Genomic DNA, 18,920 nt, shown 5'->3' with positions numbered 1-18,920 from the left:
GCAGCATCTCTGTGCAGGAAGTGCTCTATGTGAGGTCACCATGCTCTCCTCAAACCAGCTCTCGGCGTGATTTAACACAAGACAATGGAGCATTGTAAACTTTCTCCATATTTCAACTGCATATTTCCCCAGTGGTGTGTGCGGGAGGGTATGTGTGTGTGTGTGCGCATGTGTGTCCATGGTCTAGCTATGATCTGTCCCAGTGTACCAATTTTCCTGTACCACAGGTCAGGTCAGTTCTAAGAAGTGTGTGTGTGTGTGGGGCGTGGGAGGGTGTGTGGTGCATGTGTGTCCATGGTCTAGCTATGATCTGTCCTCTGGTTAGTGTACTAAGTTTTCCTGTCCCACAGGTCAGGTCAGTTCTAAGAAGTGTGTGTGTGTGAGGGGGAGAGAGAGAGAGAGAGAGAGAGAGAGAGATTCTGCACATATCAGTCCAACAACTTAGAGTAGGAATGCCCATAACATTCTTAACCTTACCACAATGACAGAAAGGCACCTTTTTATTAGACCTGCAAGCGTCACGGTGAATGTTTTATTGGTATTGTCATATTTGCATTTGCAAGATATATGCTTGTATTATGTATGCAAATTAGCATCTTTATGGCTGTCTTGTGTGCAGAGATATGTCACTCATACACTTGTGATGCTTGATGATCTGCTGGTAGAGTGTGAAGCCAGCCAGCTGTGTGTACAGTATGTATCAGGGCAAAGGAAAGAGGCAAGGGACCTCTGCTTCACCTGCCCAGTCTGTGCTTAAGAGTCATGCTACTGTGCCACTATTCCATCACAACACCACCGTTATAGCCAAGTGTGAATGAACATTTGGACAACTTCATTGTAGTTCTGCACATGAGAAAGCAGAGCGGGAGGGATTTAAAGCGTGTGTGAGAAGTACCCGTAATTTCCCGACTATTAGCCGCGGCTTATACATTGATTTTGCTAAATTTCTTCAGCTATGAGGTTAATACAGGGGGTCAGTTAATATGGTGTTGTTAATATGGTTTTGTTTCTTTTAACTTGCATAAAACACTGTCCTGCATGCGGCTTATACACAATGTGGCTTATATGCGGGAAATTACTGTAGCTTTTTGCACTCTGGTGGCTATAGCTCCTCAGGAATCTCCACTGTGACAAATGCAAATGTAGGAATGTCTGGATAGGGTCTGGCTTTTGTGCTCTACTCACTGTGGTCAACAGGCATGTACTGGACCCCTTTATGGCTTTAAACTCTCGGCGAGTGAGTTGGCGCAATGTGAAAGAACAGCATTCAGAGGTTCACTTGTGCATATTTATGTGATGAGAGAGAGAGAGAGAGTGTGTGTGTGTGAGAGAGAAGGGGGGGTAAGAAAGAAAGAGAGATAGAGAAAGTATTTGTAGCATATGTGAGTTGATAAATAAGGGGATCCTGTTAAATGAAGTATCTCCAGCCAAAAGGCCTGTTTGGAACTCTCTGTTGGGTTCTGAGATAAGGCTTCCTGTTGTATTGCGCCTTTACACTGAATGTGTGTGTGTGTGTAATTCACAGTTTGGTCCTAAGATGCTGCTTCTGGTTGTGGAGGGCCTTTAGACTAGAGTGTGTTTGGAGCTCTCTGTTTGGTGCAGACAGGGGACTTCCTGTTGAGAGTGTGTGTGTGTGTGTGTGTGTGTGTGTGTGTGTGTGCTCGTGCTCCCAGTTGGGTCCTGAGAGTGGACTTCCTGTTGTGTCTGGTGCTTCCCCTGTCCTGACAGCTGTCTCCCATTCATACAATAAAACGGCTAATCCCGCTCACGTGCTAATGTGGGAACGCCCTTGGCTAGTGTGCACCGCTAATCAACATCATAGCACCCGCCACTGTCAGAACTAGTCGCCACAAATCACCCTTTTAGTGATAAACAGTGATAAACAAAATAATGAATTGAATCAAAGCAAATCTCAAAAAGGCAACATATTTTGGCGTGCTGCAACAAGGACAGCACTTCATCTTCAAGCATCAAGACTGCAGCACAGTGTCACATCATCTTTTATGTGTGTGTGTGATGAGTGTTAAACACCCCAGACATGTGCTAGTGTTTATACGAGTCACATTGGGCGTTTTTTTTTTGTTCATTGCCTCACCTCATAATGACTCGGTAACAAATGGCAATTTACTATTCTGTAATTATGCGAGTAGCTCTTTTTGCTAATTTATGGGTCATAGATTTTTTTTTAAATTTAACTCTGACTGAAATGGCTATTTTATTATCCTCATGTAGCAGCTTTGCAACTATGTTTAGTTTCTAGCTGCAAATATTTGGAAGCTATACATATTTGCAAACTGTACACATTTCAAAAGTATTAAAAAAAACCACTGTGAAGACTTGTAGTGAAGTGTAGGGGTTAAATAGCCATAATGCAGTGGACCGGTGGTAATGACCTGTGGGATGTGTTTCTACAGGCCAGGAAGAGACACAGGTGGCCGTTGGGCTTTTTAACAAAATGTACTGAGCACTTCCTATACGGTTTTTTTTTTGTTGTTGTTTTGTTTTGCTTTTGTTTTGTTTGTTTTTTTTGTTTATTTACAACTGTCCACCTGCATTCATATCGTAGTGTTGACTTAAGAGTGTGTCAGTAAGTGTGTCAGAGATGTTTACCTGGTCCTCGTCAAGCCAACACACTGAGGAAGTGCGCAGGCTTATAATGTCTTGTTCTGTTTTCACTGCCTGCGTTGTTTCAGTGTCCCCACACTAAGCTGATTTCCCCTGGCAGCCGTTTTTTTACACTTAAACTCCTGGGCAGTAGCTCTGTCCAACAGCAGGGGACTGACTGCTCTTATGACCCAGGCTGGGTCATTGGAGATTATGCTGTCTATGGAGAAGGAGAAGGATCTCCTCTTTTCTGTTCTCTGATGTATAGACTCTGTGTGTGTGTGTGCATACGTGTATGTATTGTTGTGTTTATCAGTAACCCCAGCCAGTGTGCTAAACTGACCCGAAGTTGGCTTCATGTCATGTGACCTTGTGACCCCATGATCCTCACCGTCTCTTTTCTCTCTCCCTACAGTGGCTTGGGTCATGAAACTGAGTCCACAGCAAGCTCCGTTATATGTGAGTATTTCTCCCTCCCTCCCTTCCTCCCTTCCTCCCTCCACACTGCTGCTCTGCTGCTGGACTAACCTGCCGTAATGGCTGTTGTCTTGTTCGTTTATGTGTGCTTGTGAAGTTGTAATTTCATTTTGAAAATTGAGTTTCAGTCGCTGGGGTGACTTGTGGCCAAAGACGGTGCAAGTGTGTGGGGAAAGGTTGTCCGAGCGGTTTTCTCTGAAGCACATGAGTAGGCTGTGTGGAGATTCCCTTGTGTATGTAGAGCTTTTGTTCTTCCCTGCCTACTAAAGCTCATGTTTGGTGAACTTTTAGCCTGTGCACATCACAAATGCATTTTATGTGACACACACACACACACACACACACACAGACACTTTGAAGAATAAACACAAAAGAACCTTTTATAATTCATCTGCAATGATTTACATGATTTATTTATCATGTGGGTTAGATGTTCACAGTAGTATTATCATCACAGTGCATAAACATGTGCAAAATAACAAAACAATGAACAAATATTGTAATTTCAGTTAAGTTATTCTATGCACTCTTAGACACCAAGAAAGACCAACATACTGTATGTGAATAAATGTGTGTAATTGTTGGACCTCTGTGTTTGGGGGCTCAATCCCATGACGATGTCTTTTTCTATTCTTCTTTTCTCCGATTGGCTGTACAAGCCAACAGGTGCATATCCACCAAACCTGAACATCAGGAAAGAGCACATATGTTGTTTACACATTCTTTTGCACACTGATTTTCTTGCTGCTGTCGCAGTTCAAGCTCTGGACTCTGTGAGGCACTTTAAGACTGTTTTAATTGTTACTGGGGCTGTATGAAGTTGCACTGAAGTCAATTCACTAGCCATTTGAACAGAGTTGAATGCAACCCCAAATTATAGTGCCCATCAAATGCATAAGTGGATGTTTCACATTATCTTCTCCATGGGGGTTCCTCAGTTGACTCTTCAGAGCTTTGAAACATCAAAAGTGGGTGTCATCATCCATGGACTATCTTTCTTTGGGAAAACCGTTATATTTGTCCTCAAATAGTACATGTTTGGTTACTCCAGAAATCAGAGATAGATACAGTACATATTTCAGTAGTATTAAACTTAATAATAATGGCCACTACTTGTAAGCAGGCCTAATACCTGCTAATGAAACACCAGTATAGATCTGTTCCTCTGAATACTGAATTGAGAGTGAATTACAACATCTGACCACTGGGGGCAGACTGCTCTTGATAAAGCAGCCAGATCTATGTGACTGTAGATCAAGCTGAATTTATACATGAAAGGAGAGGCCTGGACTGTATTTCAATTAAATAGAGAGTCCAAACATATTTTTATGTATGTTCTACTTATATTATGCCTACCACGGGGGAAAATAAGAAAACATTTTATGATTGTGGCCAATTGGTGCTGAAGTATGTTTGCTGTATTAGTGTATTCTGTACTCACATGTATGTGGTCTGTATACGTGCGTGTGTGTGTGTGTGTGTGTGTGTGTGTGTGTGTGTGTGTGTGTGTGTGTGTGTGTGTGTGTGTGTGTGTGTGTGTGTGTGTGTGTGTGTGTGTGTGTGTGTGTGTGTGTGTGTTTGTCTGTCACCGTGTATCTGTGGTAACAGCTGCATGCACTACTTCTGCAGCTGCATCTGGTCTTACCTGTGCTTCCTGTGTCTTACTGTCACTAGCTGTTGCTAGGCAGCCGAAAATAACATTTGTATCTCAGTCTTCTCAGAGGTTTTCTCGGCAAAGATGCGGTAAAGATGAGATGTAGTGAAAAACACCTTGTCTGAAGGTCAACCACAATCCACAGAAGTGTCCTTACTTCACACTGCAGTCTAGTTGTCCCTGAGGCCTCCCTCTGTGGACATCTGCAGATAGTGAGAAATATGTTTGTTGTAAGGTGTGTTATGGTGTTGACCCCAGGGGGGATAACTGCACAATCATGGCCTTGGACATACTAAAGCATTACATTAAATAAAAGACTTCTCATACTTTGTTATGTCTATTATATACAGTTATACCACACTGGTATGCCTTCAACATGAAAGTAAACAGATTGTAACAACTGTTGTTATGTTTTTCATTGTCACCGTAGAAGTAACTCTAGTAAGTACGTTTCTGGTGCGCTCCCTTGCATGGTGGTAAATTGTGGACTGATCTGGACAGAAACGCACATGTGGTGAGCAGAGTCCGCCTGGTCAGTGAGGTTCTCTTCTGAGGTTGGCAGAGCTGGCACAGTCTGGCCGTCTGGGTCACAGCTGTGGACATTATCAGAGGTCAGTGGGTTGTTCGCTGTGCAGAGGCAGATTTAGCAGGATCACATAGGTGTGTGTGTGTGTGTGTGTGTGTGTGTGTGTGTGTGTGTGTGTGTGTGTGTGTCTGTGTCTGTGTGTCTGTGTGTGTGTGTGTGTGTGTGTGTGTGTGTGTGTGTGTGTGTGTGTGTGTGTGTGTGTGTGTGTGTGTGTGGCAGGGATGTGCATCTGGGTGTGTGCCTTTGTTTATGTTAAGGGCTTGAGTCAGTGTGTAGCCCTCATGAATCCTGTTGTGTTGCTGGGCCATGACCCTGAGCAGTCTGGGTCAGTTGAAGAGTTCTACAGGGTGGAGTTGCAGGGCTTGCCTTGGATGAAGTATCTCGGCCCTGTAGAGGAGTGTTTGGACTAGAGCAAGCAGCTGAATAAAGCATTCAAACAACACAACCTTGTGGTGAACACACGCGCACACGCGCACACGCACACGCGCACACACACACGCGCACACACACAGACTCCCTCACCTGAGGTTTTAGTTTCGAGGAATGTGAAATATTGCAGTGGCAGTGTGAGTTATATGTGCCTCATGAAAATCAAATGTTCTGGTGTATAAAACAGACTTATACAGCCTCTTCATAAGCAGATCATTTCCTCATCAGTATTGTATAATTGCATTAAGTAATGCAGCCGTGTAAGCAGTTGGGCTCTGAAGTGACCTAACATGAGCGAGGGCTGTTCCCTCACGGGTGGTCTGTAGTAGTCTGTGTGGTTTGTTTATTTTCTGGCCTCCGGCAGCCGCGCTGCACAGCCCCACACATACACACACACACACACACACACACACACACACACACACACCCCTCTTCATGACGGCTCGCCCATATTGGGCTGCTGTTGAAATCTCCAGGTCTAAAAATGCTCCTGCATCTGTCTGGAGCTGCCCAGCACTCCGCCTGCCTATCTGGAGTCCCGAGGGGACACAAGTGCCCAGAAGTGCTTAGGGCCCCCCCGGGGGGGGGTTATGTGATTGGCTGAAGGTTGGCGGAGGAGTCGTGTGATTGGCTAATAACGCCTTTGGGGGGGCCTCGGCTTGAGGAGTGGCCGTGAGTCTGCAGCTGGTCTTGTGCATGACCTTTTGTGTCTCGTTGAGTTTCTCCGCTCAAAAGCTGCCTTCTAGCCACTCTGATGGGAGTGTCTGGGAAGTGTTTGCTACCCACAACCACTGCATGATGGCCTCATTGTAGCCCCCCCCCCCCCAACCCCCCCTCCCTGTCATTGTGCTGGTTGGTTTGGGTAATTGATTTATTTGACAAAAAAGGCATTATAGTTTGATGTGAAGTGGATTCTTGGCTGGGTAATCTATGCACAATACCATAATTTCCCAACTATTAGCCAAATGTCCTCAGCTATGAGGTTAATACGCAGGGGTAGATAACATGGTATTAATATGCTTTTGTTTCTTTTAACTTGCATAAAACACGGTCCTGCGGCTTATACTTAGGAAATTACTATAATTATTTTGTGTTTTGTCACCCTTCTCTGGTGAGCTTGCATGCTAAGACATCTTTCATCAGTTTTCATTCAGACACATATGCACCAGTTAGAGTGCTAATGCAAGGTGCATTGACATTCTAAACCTTTATTCATTCAGACATCTTTATTCAAAGTGCCATAGTCCCTAGAACAACTCGGCTTGCTCAAGGGCACAATGATGAATGGCGGAAATTGAAAGATCAACTTTTTGGGCTACTGCAGCTCTTTAACCACTATGCTACCACCACGGTCCTACAAGCTACTGCATGCTAGCACATCTCTTTAGCCACTATGCTACCATGATCCTACAGGCTACTGCATGCTAGCACAGCTCTTTAGCCACTATGCTACCATGATCCTACAGGCTACTGCATGCTAGCACAGCTCTTTAGCCACTATGCTACCACAGCCATTATAGTCTAAGAAAATATAGAGCATGTAATAGTTCTGTTGTTCTGAGCAGAACAGTTCAGCGCTCAAATTGTTAGACGCTGGCGCTCCAACTGTTCCGCTGCCGAACCACAGCGAACAATAGGAACTCTGCGGCTTTCCGCCAGTCTATGTGATCCCTGCCTTAATGTGTGTGATCTATGACCCAAGCCTTTGATGCAGGCATGCGATGAGTGAGGAACCTGCAACAAGCCTTTGATGATCTTCGCTCATGCTGTGCTTGCACACCTTTTCAAGAGCATTTGGTTTCAGAAAACTGACAGATACGGCAGATTCAGAGAGAACACTAGAGAGAGGGAGGCACACACACAAACAAAGGAGACATGGGAGCTGAACGAGTTGAAAAGAGCTCTGTGTGTGTGTGTGTGTGTGTGTGTGTGTGTGTGTGTGTGTGTGTGTGTGTTAGTGAGTGTCCGTGTGTGTCTGCACGGTTATGTGTGTGCTGGGGTGGGTGTGGAGGCCGGGTCGTAACCTTGCTGTGTACCCGTCACCTCCTGTGACATCGCTCATCGCTGTGTCACTGGCAGCCACAAAAGGCAGGTGTGCTGACAGGTGAAGGACTCCACCCACCCACTCACCTGGCATCAGACTGACCGCCCCACTGCGGAGCCGGTTCACCTCACAGCACCTGCGGTGCCTGAGGGGAGGGCCATGGCTGAGCTCTTTGTTCTCATTGTGGTTGTTTATGTTTCCTGAGCTGCTGTGTTGTCATGTGTAGCGTATTGTATGTTCATGCACTATTTATACACCTTTTTCATAAACTACCATCCATAGTTCTCATATGTGTAGCTACCAAAGACTGCATTTAGGACTGTATGACTTTATATACAGTTTTTGGTAGCTCCTAATGCTGCTCATGCTATATAATGTATGAGTTATTATTGTATAGTTGTGTTGTATTTTTGTGTAGTGTCTGTAGTATTGTGTACAGGCCTAGTTTTTAAATAGCTGTTTTAAGTTGGATTTTTTTTTTCTGTTTTTATTATTGTAGCCATTGTTGTCAACATCTGGCCTTTTGAAATGGCACAGGCCACATAAAGCTCAGGAGAGCAGATAAAGCGCTAAATATAAAGCACAGGTCTTAGTAGATAACCCTCCACATAGCTGAACAGAGGCTTGGCAAGCAGGAGAACCAGCCAGCTGCTAATCTAATCTGCTACCATAGACGGAGGCCAGTGTTGAGGCAGAGGTTTAGCATGGACATTGGAGAGTGGGTTGTGTGAAGGCAATGGTTTAGCATGGACATTATGGTGGGCTGTGTGAAGGCAGTAGGGTATTGGAGGGAGTGCTGTGTGAAGGCAGTGGTTTAGCATGGACATTATGGTGGGTTGTGTGAAGGCAATGGTTTAGCATGGACATTATGGTGGGCTGTGTGAAGACAGTGGTTTAGCATGGACATTATGGTGGGCTGTGTGAAGGCAGTAGGGTATTGGAGGGTGGGCTGTGTGTGTGAAGGCATTGTTTTAGCATGGATATTGGAGGGTGGACTGTGAGAAGGTAGTGGTTTGGATATTGGAGGGTGTGTGAAGGCAGTGGTTTGGCAGGGACATTGGAGAGTGGGCTGTGTGAATGCAGTGGTTTAGCATGGACATTGGATAGGCTGTGTGGAGGCAGTGGTTTAGCATGGACATTGGGTAGGCTGTGTGGAGGCAGTGGTTTAGTATGGACATTGGGTAGGCTGTGTGGAGGCAGTGGTTTAGATATTGGTCGTTGGAGGATGGTCTGTGTGGAGGCAGTGTTTTAGTATGGATATTGGAGGGTGGACTGTAGATTGTATAGCAAGTCTCTGTTGGGTAAACTGTGAGCACCATTGTCCATTTGTTCAGGATTCAATCAACAGTCTTCGAAAGACATACTGACAAAAAGCCAAATGTCCATACTCACACACTCACAAAAAGCAAAAGTTTACTGAGTTGAGCTGTGTGTTAGGTGCTGGAGTTGTATGCGAACAAACAGCCTGATGGTCACTGTGTGTGTGTGTGTGTGTGTGTGTGTGTGTGTGTGTGTGTGTGTGTGTGTGTGTGTGTGTGTGTGTGTGTGTGTGTGTGTGTGTGTGTGTGTGTGTGTGTGTGTGTGTGTGTGTGTGTGTGTGTGTGTGTGTGTGTGTGTGTGTGTGTGTGTGTGTGTGTGTGTGTGTGTGTGTGTGTGTCTGTGTGTGTCTGTGTGTGTGTGTCTGTGTGTCTGTGTGTCTGTGTGTGAAGGGTCTGCAGGGAGACAGCGGGTCCAATGGAGGATGTGACCTTTAGGAGAATGTCTACAGCCGTATCATGTGGACCTTTGCTGTCAGACATCTCTCTTCCAGCATCTCACACACGCAAAGTGGTGTGGCAACATGAGCAGACGAGACCATGCTCTCAGCCAAGAGAGATAGAAAGCAAAACACACAAGCTCGCTCTCTGCCTCTCTCCCTCTCTATCTTGTGCTCTCTCACAACACACACAGACAAGAACATTCAAAGACACACACACACACACACACACACACACACACACACACACACACACACACACACACACACACACACTTAGAGTCCTGTAATTACATTAGGTGGGGTAATTACAGTTGTGTCCCTGGTTGTTTATGTTGCCTTGTTCTCAAGCTCCATGGTGCTGAGTTCAGGACAGGTGCCTGTGTTATTCAAGCTTCTTAAATGGCTGACAGGGCTACTGCTCACTGATATCCTGCTGTGTGTGTGTGGACATATCCAAACAGCAGAAAAATTGTATTTATATTTAGATTGATATTTATGTATTAATATATACATATGTATACCTTTATCTGTTTCTTGCATCACATTTTGGATGGTCCTGATTTACTTTTAGTTGCCTTAGTTGCACTCTATCTGATTACACGTTGCAAACATCTCCTCAACTTCCAATAAACACATCTACTTATAGAGCCCGTGTTTGCTGGACACACCATTCTCGATGGCTGTCAGATTGTGTGAGTGTGTGTGTGTGTTTATAGTTCTCCTTTAGATGGCAGTATGTGCATACCTCAATGTGTGGATAAACTTTGTGTCTGTCTATATGCATGTATTTATGTTCATTTGTTTGTGTGTGTGTGTGTTCTCCGCAGGGTGAGTGTGTGCTGACTGTCCAGCTGTGTGATGATGAGTGCGGTGAGGAAGAGGAGGAGGTGGAGTTCTATCTGCTGTTTGCAGGCTCCACTCAGCGGCATCTGGCTAGCACCCTCCGGATCAGTCAGGTCACCCTGCAGGCCATCTGTCCAGGTGAGTGCCCCTAACCCAACCCTCTCGTCCAGGTGAGACGCATTAACCCCAAACACCTTCATCCAGTTGAGACAACAAGAATAATTAGTGTAGCTGTGCAGCCGGATGATATAATTAAAGGTAACGTCCGGCCCAGAGCGGTAGAGAAAACAGGGTGACAACACTCTCATAAGAGACCGTGGAAAAAAATGGCAGCGCTTTCCCATGCCAGTTTCCGGGTTATGGGAGTTTTGGAACGTCAAACAGCCAATCTCTTGGTCAGTAGTCAATGAGTTAATTGATTATACTCTCCAGCATCCAGAAATACATCAAAGAGTGTCGCAACTCTCTCTTTATATGGCTCTGTTCCAGGTCTCTGCTACAAATAAGATTTTGTTAGGTTGGGGTTGGCCTTTACTGTCTGTGGGGAAAAAACAACCGGTTCTGGGACCAGTTGGACCCGGAGAAAGAATTATTGGCACATTGTTGCATCAAGATATTGGGTGGGTGAGATGGGCAAATTCATATCCAACTCCCATAAACAACTGAGCTGGTGAAATATATTTCATATCCAACTTCCATAAGAAATTGGACTGGTGAAATATACTGCACTGGAGGAGAAATGGGGAGAAATGTACCAATTTGTCTTCAATATTCAGTGAATGACCAGTACTGTGTATGTTGCTATTCAGTATGTTGCTTTAGATCTGCCAAATAACCATAACCATAATATCCATAACCATAATAACCATAGGCAATAGCTTGCTTTATGCTTGATTGCTAATACATAAATGGAAGCTTTCAGTTAAGGCTTACGACATGCTAAAAATAAACATGGTGACTACGAGTGTGTTGTAGTCCATCCATTGAACAATGTGGGTGCAGTTGGTGTGTTTATAGAGACATGCTTCACTGATAAGTTCAGTTCAAAATCAAATACTGTATTAACAACTTCGCAAACATTAAGTAAGACATCTAATGCCAGTTAGTCTGCGTAAACAGAACATGCAACCTGTTGTTTTTTTGTTGTCTCTGTATAAAGTGAAAGTCAAGCGTTGCGAATTTTGGCACCGGCAGACATGAGTGTGGCGCACTCCGCTTTCAGCATTCGATTACTTTGACAACATCATTCTCAATACAGCCCCGCACACCAGAGAGACTTGCTGGGTTGTGCACTAGTTTTCGACTATTCATTGTCCTTATAGTCCATGATTTCTCTGAGGTTTTTGACTTAACAGTAGGTCTGTTGCAGCCTGGAATATAAGTCCTGCTTTATTTCCATAAATAGAAATTCTCTCTCTTGTTCTCGCTCTCTCTCTCTTTCTCTCTCTCTTGCTCTCTCTCTTTCCATCTTAGCTCATGACTCCAGTGAGGTGGTGCAGGTGACCCTGTGTTCTGCACGACCGGGCGGCTCGGTGGATGCCCTGGCTGAAGAATGTTTCCAGTTTGTGCAGGACCTGGCCTGGGACATGGCCCAGTTCCTGGTGAGCAGGGCTGGCGGCGGCGGTGGTGGAGGAAGCCAAGAGGGGGCGCTGTTGCTGGACGAGTGTCAGATCCCCCTGCAGGAGTGCGAGCGACTGGACGCCAACCTGGCGCAGGCGCTCCGCCACCTGCAGCTGCCGCGCGGCTGGAGCGTGCTGGACACAAAGATGGGTGCCCATGCTGAGGACACGCAGGCGGACGCACCTCTGAGCATAGAGGACCATCCTCACATCAGCACAGAAATGGGTGAGTCTGCTCCCATTTCCTGAACTTCAAACTTGCTAACATTTGTCGGACATCTGCTCCAAAGTGTAGTTGAGAACAGAAATGGGAAACTACACTTTAAAAAATGGTTGCTGGACATGACCTTTGATCCCCAGGTGCAAGAGGTTAGCACTTTCCAGGGGTTACGGGAAATGTTGCAATTTATAGAAATGCCCTTTGGTCTGTATGGTGCTCCGGTAGCATTGCAGCACATGATGAGCTAGGAGCTGGAGGTCAGTGTTCAGGATCTATAACTCACAGCCGTAGCACACATGACTCCCGACTCTCCCTTGGGGGATAATCTCCATCTCTTTCTCTGCCTACATAGGACCAAGAAATGGAATGGCGTTATTTACCTGTTATTGTGCATCATTGTTGGTTGTGTTTGTCTTTATTAGGTTGTTTATCTTTGAAATCTTGGTCATGGTCTCTTGCAACATGCTATGTATAGCTACATCTGGCTCAAGATTGTAAATAGTGTCTGGACCACCCAGGGGATAAATCACCCTTAAACCTTTAAATAGCCATTGTGTGTCTGTGTGTGTGTGTGTTTGTGTGATTCTGTGTGTCGGAACAGAAGCGCTCTTAAAGCCTGAAATAGACTTATAGAGACATGCTGTTCTGTGTTAGGACAGACTGTGAGAGACAGACCAGTGTCTGAACATGTGTGAGGGTCTAGAGGGGTCCGTTTGAATGCAGTTATCCTGCAGTATCATCAACTGTTCATTATGGGAATAGTATTCAGTGGTTGTTGATTAGTCCGGGAAGTGCATGTGAAGTATCGAATGCTAGAATTTGATTTGACAAGACTGATAGCAGTTTTTAGACTGTCTCTGTTGTTGGTGTTATTTGATACTTATTTACAACTATATTTCTGTTGTTATTTTTCTGACTACTTGCAGAACAAAAAATGGTTTCAGTGCTGATAGTATGGCACTGTAGGCTAGTTACTTTGGTGAAGTGTGTGTGTGTGTGTGTGTGGTGTGTGTAAAGTGTATTCACTGAGTAAGAATGTGATACAGAGCTCAGCCCCCCCCCCCAGCAACTCTCCTTTCCTCTTCAACATAATAACACTCTGAGTGCAATGTCAGGCACTCAGAAAGTAAACATTTCCACCATTACTGAAACCACCATTACCTTCTGCTCTGGTCTGCATTCTTCTCTCTCTCTCTGTGTGTGTGTGTGTGCTACGTGTCTTTTATTTTATATGTGCTTGTGTGTGTGTCCATGTCCTTATCAGTTCACCTTTTGACCCCTGGCTAATGTGTTGGAGTGTGTTGTCAGTGTGCCAGAGGTAATGAGAGGAATTGATCTGAACACAGAACTGATGTAGGGCCTCATCTCAGAGCATGACTGATACAGGGAAACACACAACTGATTAGCAGATGCACAAGTGTGTGTGTGTGTTTAATCTCTCTCTTTGTCTCTGGGCACATGCAAGCATGTGTGTATGTTGGTTTATGCATGTTTTGAATAAGTTAAGTAAAATGTGCATCACGGCACCATGCATTGTATGAAATTAATATATGTCCATGGAGTGGCCCCTAGCAGTCACCCTTGACTGCAGCACGCTGTCTTATGGGCCGTCTAAACAGGGCACATAACTGAAGGGTTCTGTTAGCGGAGTGGTTTTTGCAACAGTTAGCGTCCACTACAATCAATGGAACTGGCTACATCAGACGTGATGGCGCCTCTCACATTCAAAATAATTAGAGCATTCTTCTGAAGCTATTTTTACGCGTCGCGAACTGACCGCTTCAGTAGTTGCGCACGCACCCGATGCAGCCCAGCTGTAAGCCCTCAAAGACCGTCTGTGTGTGTTGGCCACACAACCTCACTTCAGCCAGCACAAGTGATATCCGTCTGTGAAGTTTAGCATGAAACCCCAGTGCTCAGCAATTTCTCTGCGTGTGTGTCTGTGTGTGTGTGTGTGTAAGAGAGAGAGAGAGAGAAACAGAGAGGGGGGGGGGAGAGAAAGGTTGTGTATGTCCACATGTGTTAATGTGCTTGTGTGTGTTTGCCAGTGTGGTTGCCCAGTTGTGAGATCCTGTCTGCAGTTCTGGCATTTCCTGCATCTGGTGTGTGTGTGTGTGTTGGATCAGTTGTGGGTTTGTGTCGGGGGGCGGGAAGGGGGGAATGTCAGGTGTCTGTGTGTGTGTGTGTGTGTGTGTGTGTGTTGGATCAGGTGTGTGTGTGTGTGTGTGTATGTATGCAGCTGGTGTCTGGTACCTGTGCCAGACGTGAAACTGGACGCTCAGTGGCCATCCACTCTGGGCCACTGGTGCTGGCTGACTCCCCACTCACTCTTTCCCCCACTTGGCTGCCATGTGCCCTGTTTCTCACACCTCCGCACGCAGTCTCTTCCTCCACCTTTATCTCACGACCGGCTTCCTCTCTTGCTATCTTCCTGTCTCTTCCTCTGGCTCCAGCTATCTCTCACACTTGTGTGCTCTATCTCTCTTTCTCTCTCTCTCTCTCTCTCTCTCTCTTTCTCCTCTTCTCCCTCCTCTCTCTCTTACTACCCCTCCTCTCTTTCTATCTACCCCTCCTCTCTTTCTATCTTCCTCCCTTTCTACCTCCTCCCTCTCTCCCTCCTCCCTCTCTCCCTCCCCCTTCCATCCTCCTACCCCTCCTTCTCTCCCTCTCTGTTTTCCACACATTCTCTATTCTCTCTGCTTACTGTGCCTTATTTGTTGGCATAGCGTGAGGCATTCATGGAACTGTCCGGCTCTATGGAGACCTCCTCTATATTTCTCTTTCTGTCTCTCTCTCTCAAACACAGACACACACAGACAGACACACACACACACACACACACACACTCTCTTTCTCTCTTATACTCTCTCTCTCTCACACACACACTCTCTCTCTCTCTGGCCTGTGGGAATTCCACCACATTGTCTCTGCTCAGAGCCAGACTGGGGACCTTCACAGGAAAATGGCAGAGGCGGCAGCCGCAGATGTGTTTTATTCCCCCGCTGATGGGAATGTTGATCATGTTTATTTTTCTATCTAGTTTTATTTAGTTGAATGTTCCTCTCTTTTTCTCCCTCGTCATACTTTGCAAACTCTCAAAAGTTATGCACGGGCGCGCACACACACACACACACACACACACACACGCAAAAAAGAGAGAGGCACATGAACCCCTGTGATGAAAGTTGTAGTTTGATCAGCAAATCGGAAATTTGCCGTTCAGCCCACGTCAGCCTATATTTGGATAGACCATGACGCCCCAGGAAATGCTGTTTGCACAGTCAGTCTTTCTGTAGGAGGGGCTTTGTGAGTGAGAGGGTTTGAGAGATGCCATTGGCTGACTCTTTTTTTGCTTTTTTTTTGCTTTTTCCCCCAAGAACTGGATGATACTGACATGTTAAAAAGGACTTATCTTGTGGCGTAGTCGTTCACCTACGCAGTCTGCAGCGCAGGGCATCTGCTAGAGAAAGAAACAAAAGTTGTGTGTGTTCACATGTGTGTATGCCGCTTCCTGCGGAGAGCTAAAGCACTGCCGTCTGCTCACCTTCCTCGTCCTCCTCTTCCTCAGACGGCGGGCCGCCAGACACCCTCCTGCACTTTGCGGCGCGGCGAGGCCTCCGTCAGGTGGCCCTGTTCCTGCTGGAGCAGCCGGGGGGGCGGGAGGCGCTGAGGCACCCCAACCAGCACGGACGCACGCCCGCACGGGAGGCCCACAAGCACGGACACGCGCAGCTGCAGGAGCTGCTCTCTGACCAGTGAGTTGTCCATGCAGACAGACACACACACACACGCACGCACACACACACACATACACACACACTTGGTCTTTCACAGAGACACACACACACACACACACACACACACACTTTGTCTTTCACAGACACACACACACACACACACACACACACACACACACACACACACACACACACACACACACACACACATACACACACACACCCACACACACACACACCCACTGACCAGTGAGTCTTCCAGACACACACAGATATACACGTACTGTACACACACACACTCACTCTCTCTCACAGGCACACGTACACAAAAAGCACACACTCATATGTACTTTATTTATACACACACCACTTCTTTCTCACTTATGTCCAGTAGTCACTGTTAACAGATGCCATGTGTCACATCATGTGTATTGTCTAACTATCATTGGGCATTTGAAGCCTTGGAAACACTGTGGGAATTGTAGAGCTGGTGTTCTGTGTGGTCGAGCTGATGTTGACACATGTTCAGAGCGGTGACTGCAGCAGAGATAAATGTGTGTGTGTGTGTGTGTGTGTGTGTGTGTGTGTGTGTGTGTGCTTGTGGCACACAGGGACACCCTGTACTGCTCCCAGTGCCTTTTTGTACTTCCTGCAGTGTAGTGCTGACTGCCAGAGAAAAAGCTTAAAACCAGAGACACATATTTTATTGTCTCATTTGGCTTTTGCATTGAATTAGACAGCAGACACTGGGTGCCAAGATCTTGCAGTACTGTCAGGCCTCAGGGCTATGTAGTGGTGATATGTGTGTGTGGGTGTGTATGTGAAACTGTTGGTGCAATAGGTGTCATTGTATTGTGACATGCCTTGATGAGAAGATGCAGGTGGATATGGGTGTATATTTAGACGTGTTACATGTGTGTTTGTGTGGGAGTCCTGGTGATCATTTAATCTAAATTAACGTGTTCCAACCAATTTCCTTCTTCATTCTCCTAAACTGTGAGTGAGACACATCACACACATCTCCGAGATAAGAACATAACTAAAAAGAGGGTGGAAGATTGAAGCGGTCTCTGGAGTGGACCGTACTGGATAAATCCCCCCCGCTTGTCCGGCCTCGGAGTAGATTTATCCTCTAGCTGTCCCCCCCCCTTCACCCCCAGGGTCGTCACTGACCCAGATTTACTCCCCTCTCTCTCTGCCCCTCACCTTCAGCAGCTAAAAGAGGAAGATGGGGCCACGCTGTCAGCGGGGAAACGTCACACAGGGCACCTGGGTGTGTGACCTGCTGTACATGGGGAGGGAGGGAGGGAGGGAGGGAGGGAGGAAGAGAGGGAGGGAGTAAGAGAGGAAGAGAGGGAGGGAGGAATAGAGGGAAAGAAAGAGACAGAGAGAGAGAGAGAGAGGCAGAAAAAAACATTAGTAGAAATTGTTACACAGCCTTTTTTTGTGCTTTGGCAACACAACCTACAGTCATACCAATAAACGTTGAATTTAATTGAATTGACAGAGAGAGAGAGAGAGAGAGAGAAAGAAAGAGGGAAAGAGAAATAGACTGAGAGAGAACTAGAGTCAACATGCAACATGTATAAGGGTGTAGGAGGAGTTTTCCTCGTGGCTGTCACATGAACCACAGGGCCCCCTGATCCCACACCCTATCCAGAACTGGCCAATCCCTGGGAAGCTTCAAACAGGCACATCTGTGTGATTGGACACGACTCAAAACATCACTTCGACATTGTCATTCATAATGTCCTTTTTCATTCCTTATTCACACTTTTTATTCAAGCTATTTCTAACCGTGGAAGACAATGTGTAGTGACACTTCCTCCTTGCTTCCTGTTCGGACACACACTACGTAGAGCCCTGTCCTCAGTGTGTGTCCCCAGGAGAAACACTCCACGTCAGTGTAGTAGCGGGTGAAATGAAGAAATGGAGGTGGACAGTCATACACAGTGGACACACTGTTTTCAGTTGCAGTGGGCTTTGGTTCAACGTATGTGTAAAGAATACCAGAGTGTATTTATCTTGAGCAGTCATTAGGTGGAACTGTGTGTGTGTGTGTGTGTGTGCAAATGCGGGTGGGTGTGGGTGTTTTGTTACTGATAGATCACTTGCCACCTCATACAACATCAGGCCTGTGAACTTCAGTTATAATAACACTGTATCATTGTTTCACACACACACACACACACACACACACACACACACACACACACACACACAAACACACACTGACACATATCACGCCCTTCCTCACGTCATGACAGATTTATAAAAATATTCAGCTGTTGCGTCTGTGCTACCTCTCTGTCTTTCCTCTGTATTCTTTCGTTCTTACTGTATGTCTTTTATCATTCTTTATTCTTTCCTTAGCACATCTTTCCCAAAGTACACCAGTGAATGAGTGAATGAATGTTGACTTATCTTTGCATAATGTGAGGCATTTTTGTATACTTTTATGACACGCATTGACTTTGCATGTCTTCTGGGATCAGCTGATTGCCATTGGCCTCATTATCGATATAGCCTTTAGAGGCGACACTGTGAATAACTCTCTTTCTTGTCACAAAACGGTCTCATAAAAAAAGAAAACAAAAATAGCTGCTGAGAATGGCGACAGTTAGTCAGCAAGGCTTTAACCCCTTTTGCAATGTTTTGAAACCGCCAGTCGTTTCTATTATAGTCTCTATTCATTCAAGTCATTCGGTGTCTATTTATTTCACTCAAACGACTGAATGACTGAAATGGACTGACTTGTCTTGCTTTGTGAGGTTTCTAATTTTTTTACTCTATTCAGTGGTCAGTATAATCGCTGAGGCTAGAGAGATGGGAAAGTTTTTTTTTGTGGGGGGGGGCTCTGATCTTTGACCTTTGACCCACGACACTGTTCAAGGCCTACAATCACCTGTTCTCTCCTCTTTTCTCCTTTATATCTTCTCTCTCTCTCT

General features: G+C 45.8%; 1 protein-coding gene across 2 annotated transcripts in view; it reads left to right on the top strand.

Annotated features, from left to right (window-relative positions):
* akap13 (A-kinase anchoring protein 13) overlaps window positions 1–18,920 on the top strand; it is a 93,084-nt gene that overhangs the window by 17,092 nt on the left and 57,072 nt on the right. For both annotated transcript variants that reach the window (XM_062547338.1, XM_062547337.1), the window contains exons 2-5: window positions 3,020–3,063; window positions 10,381–10,534; window positions 11,870–12,241; window positions 15,804–15,990. In XM_062547338.1, coding sequence (XP_062403322.1) covers window positions 3,031–3,063; window positions 10,381–10,534; window positions 11,870–12,241; window positions 15,804–15,990 — 746 coding nt within the window. In that variant the 5' untranslated portion in view covers window positions 3,020–3,030. The remainder of the gene's footprint in view (window positions 1–3,019; window positions 3,064–10,380; window positions 10,535–11,869; window positions 12,242–15,803; window positions 15,991–18,920) is intronic.

This window comes from Sardina pilchardus, chromosome 10, assembly GCF_963854185.1.
Source record: "Sardina pilchardus chromosome 10, fSarPil1.1, whole genome shotgun sequence".
NCBI lineage: Eukaryota > Metazoa > Chordata > Actinopteri > Clupeiformes > Clupeidae > Sardina > Sardina pilchardus.
The sequence above is the reverse complement of the archived record's forward strand: the minus strand, read 5'-3'. Positions and strand labels throughout refer to the sequence as shown.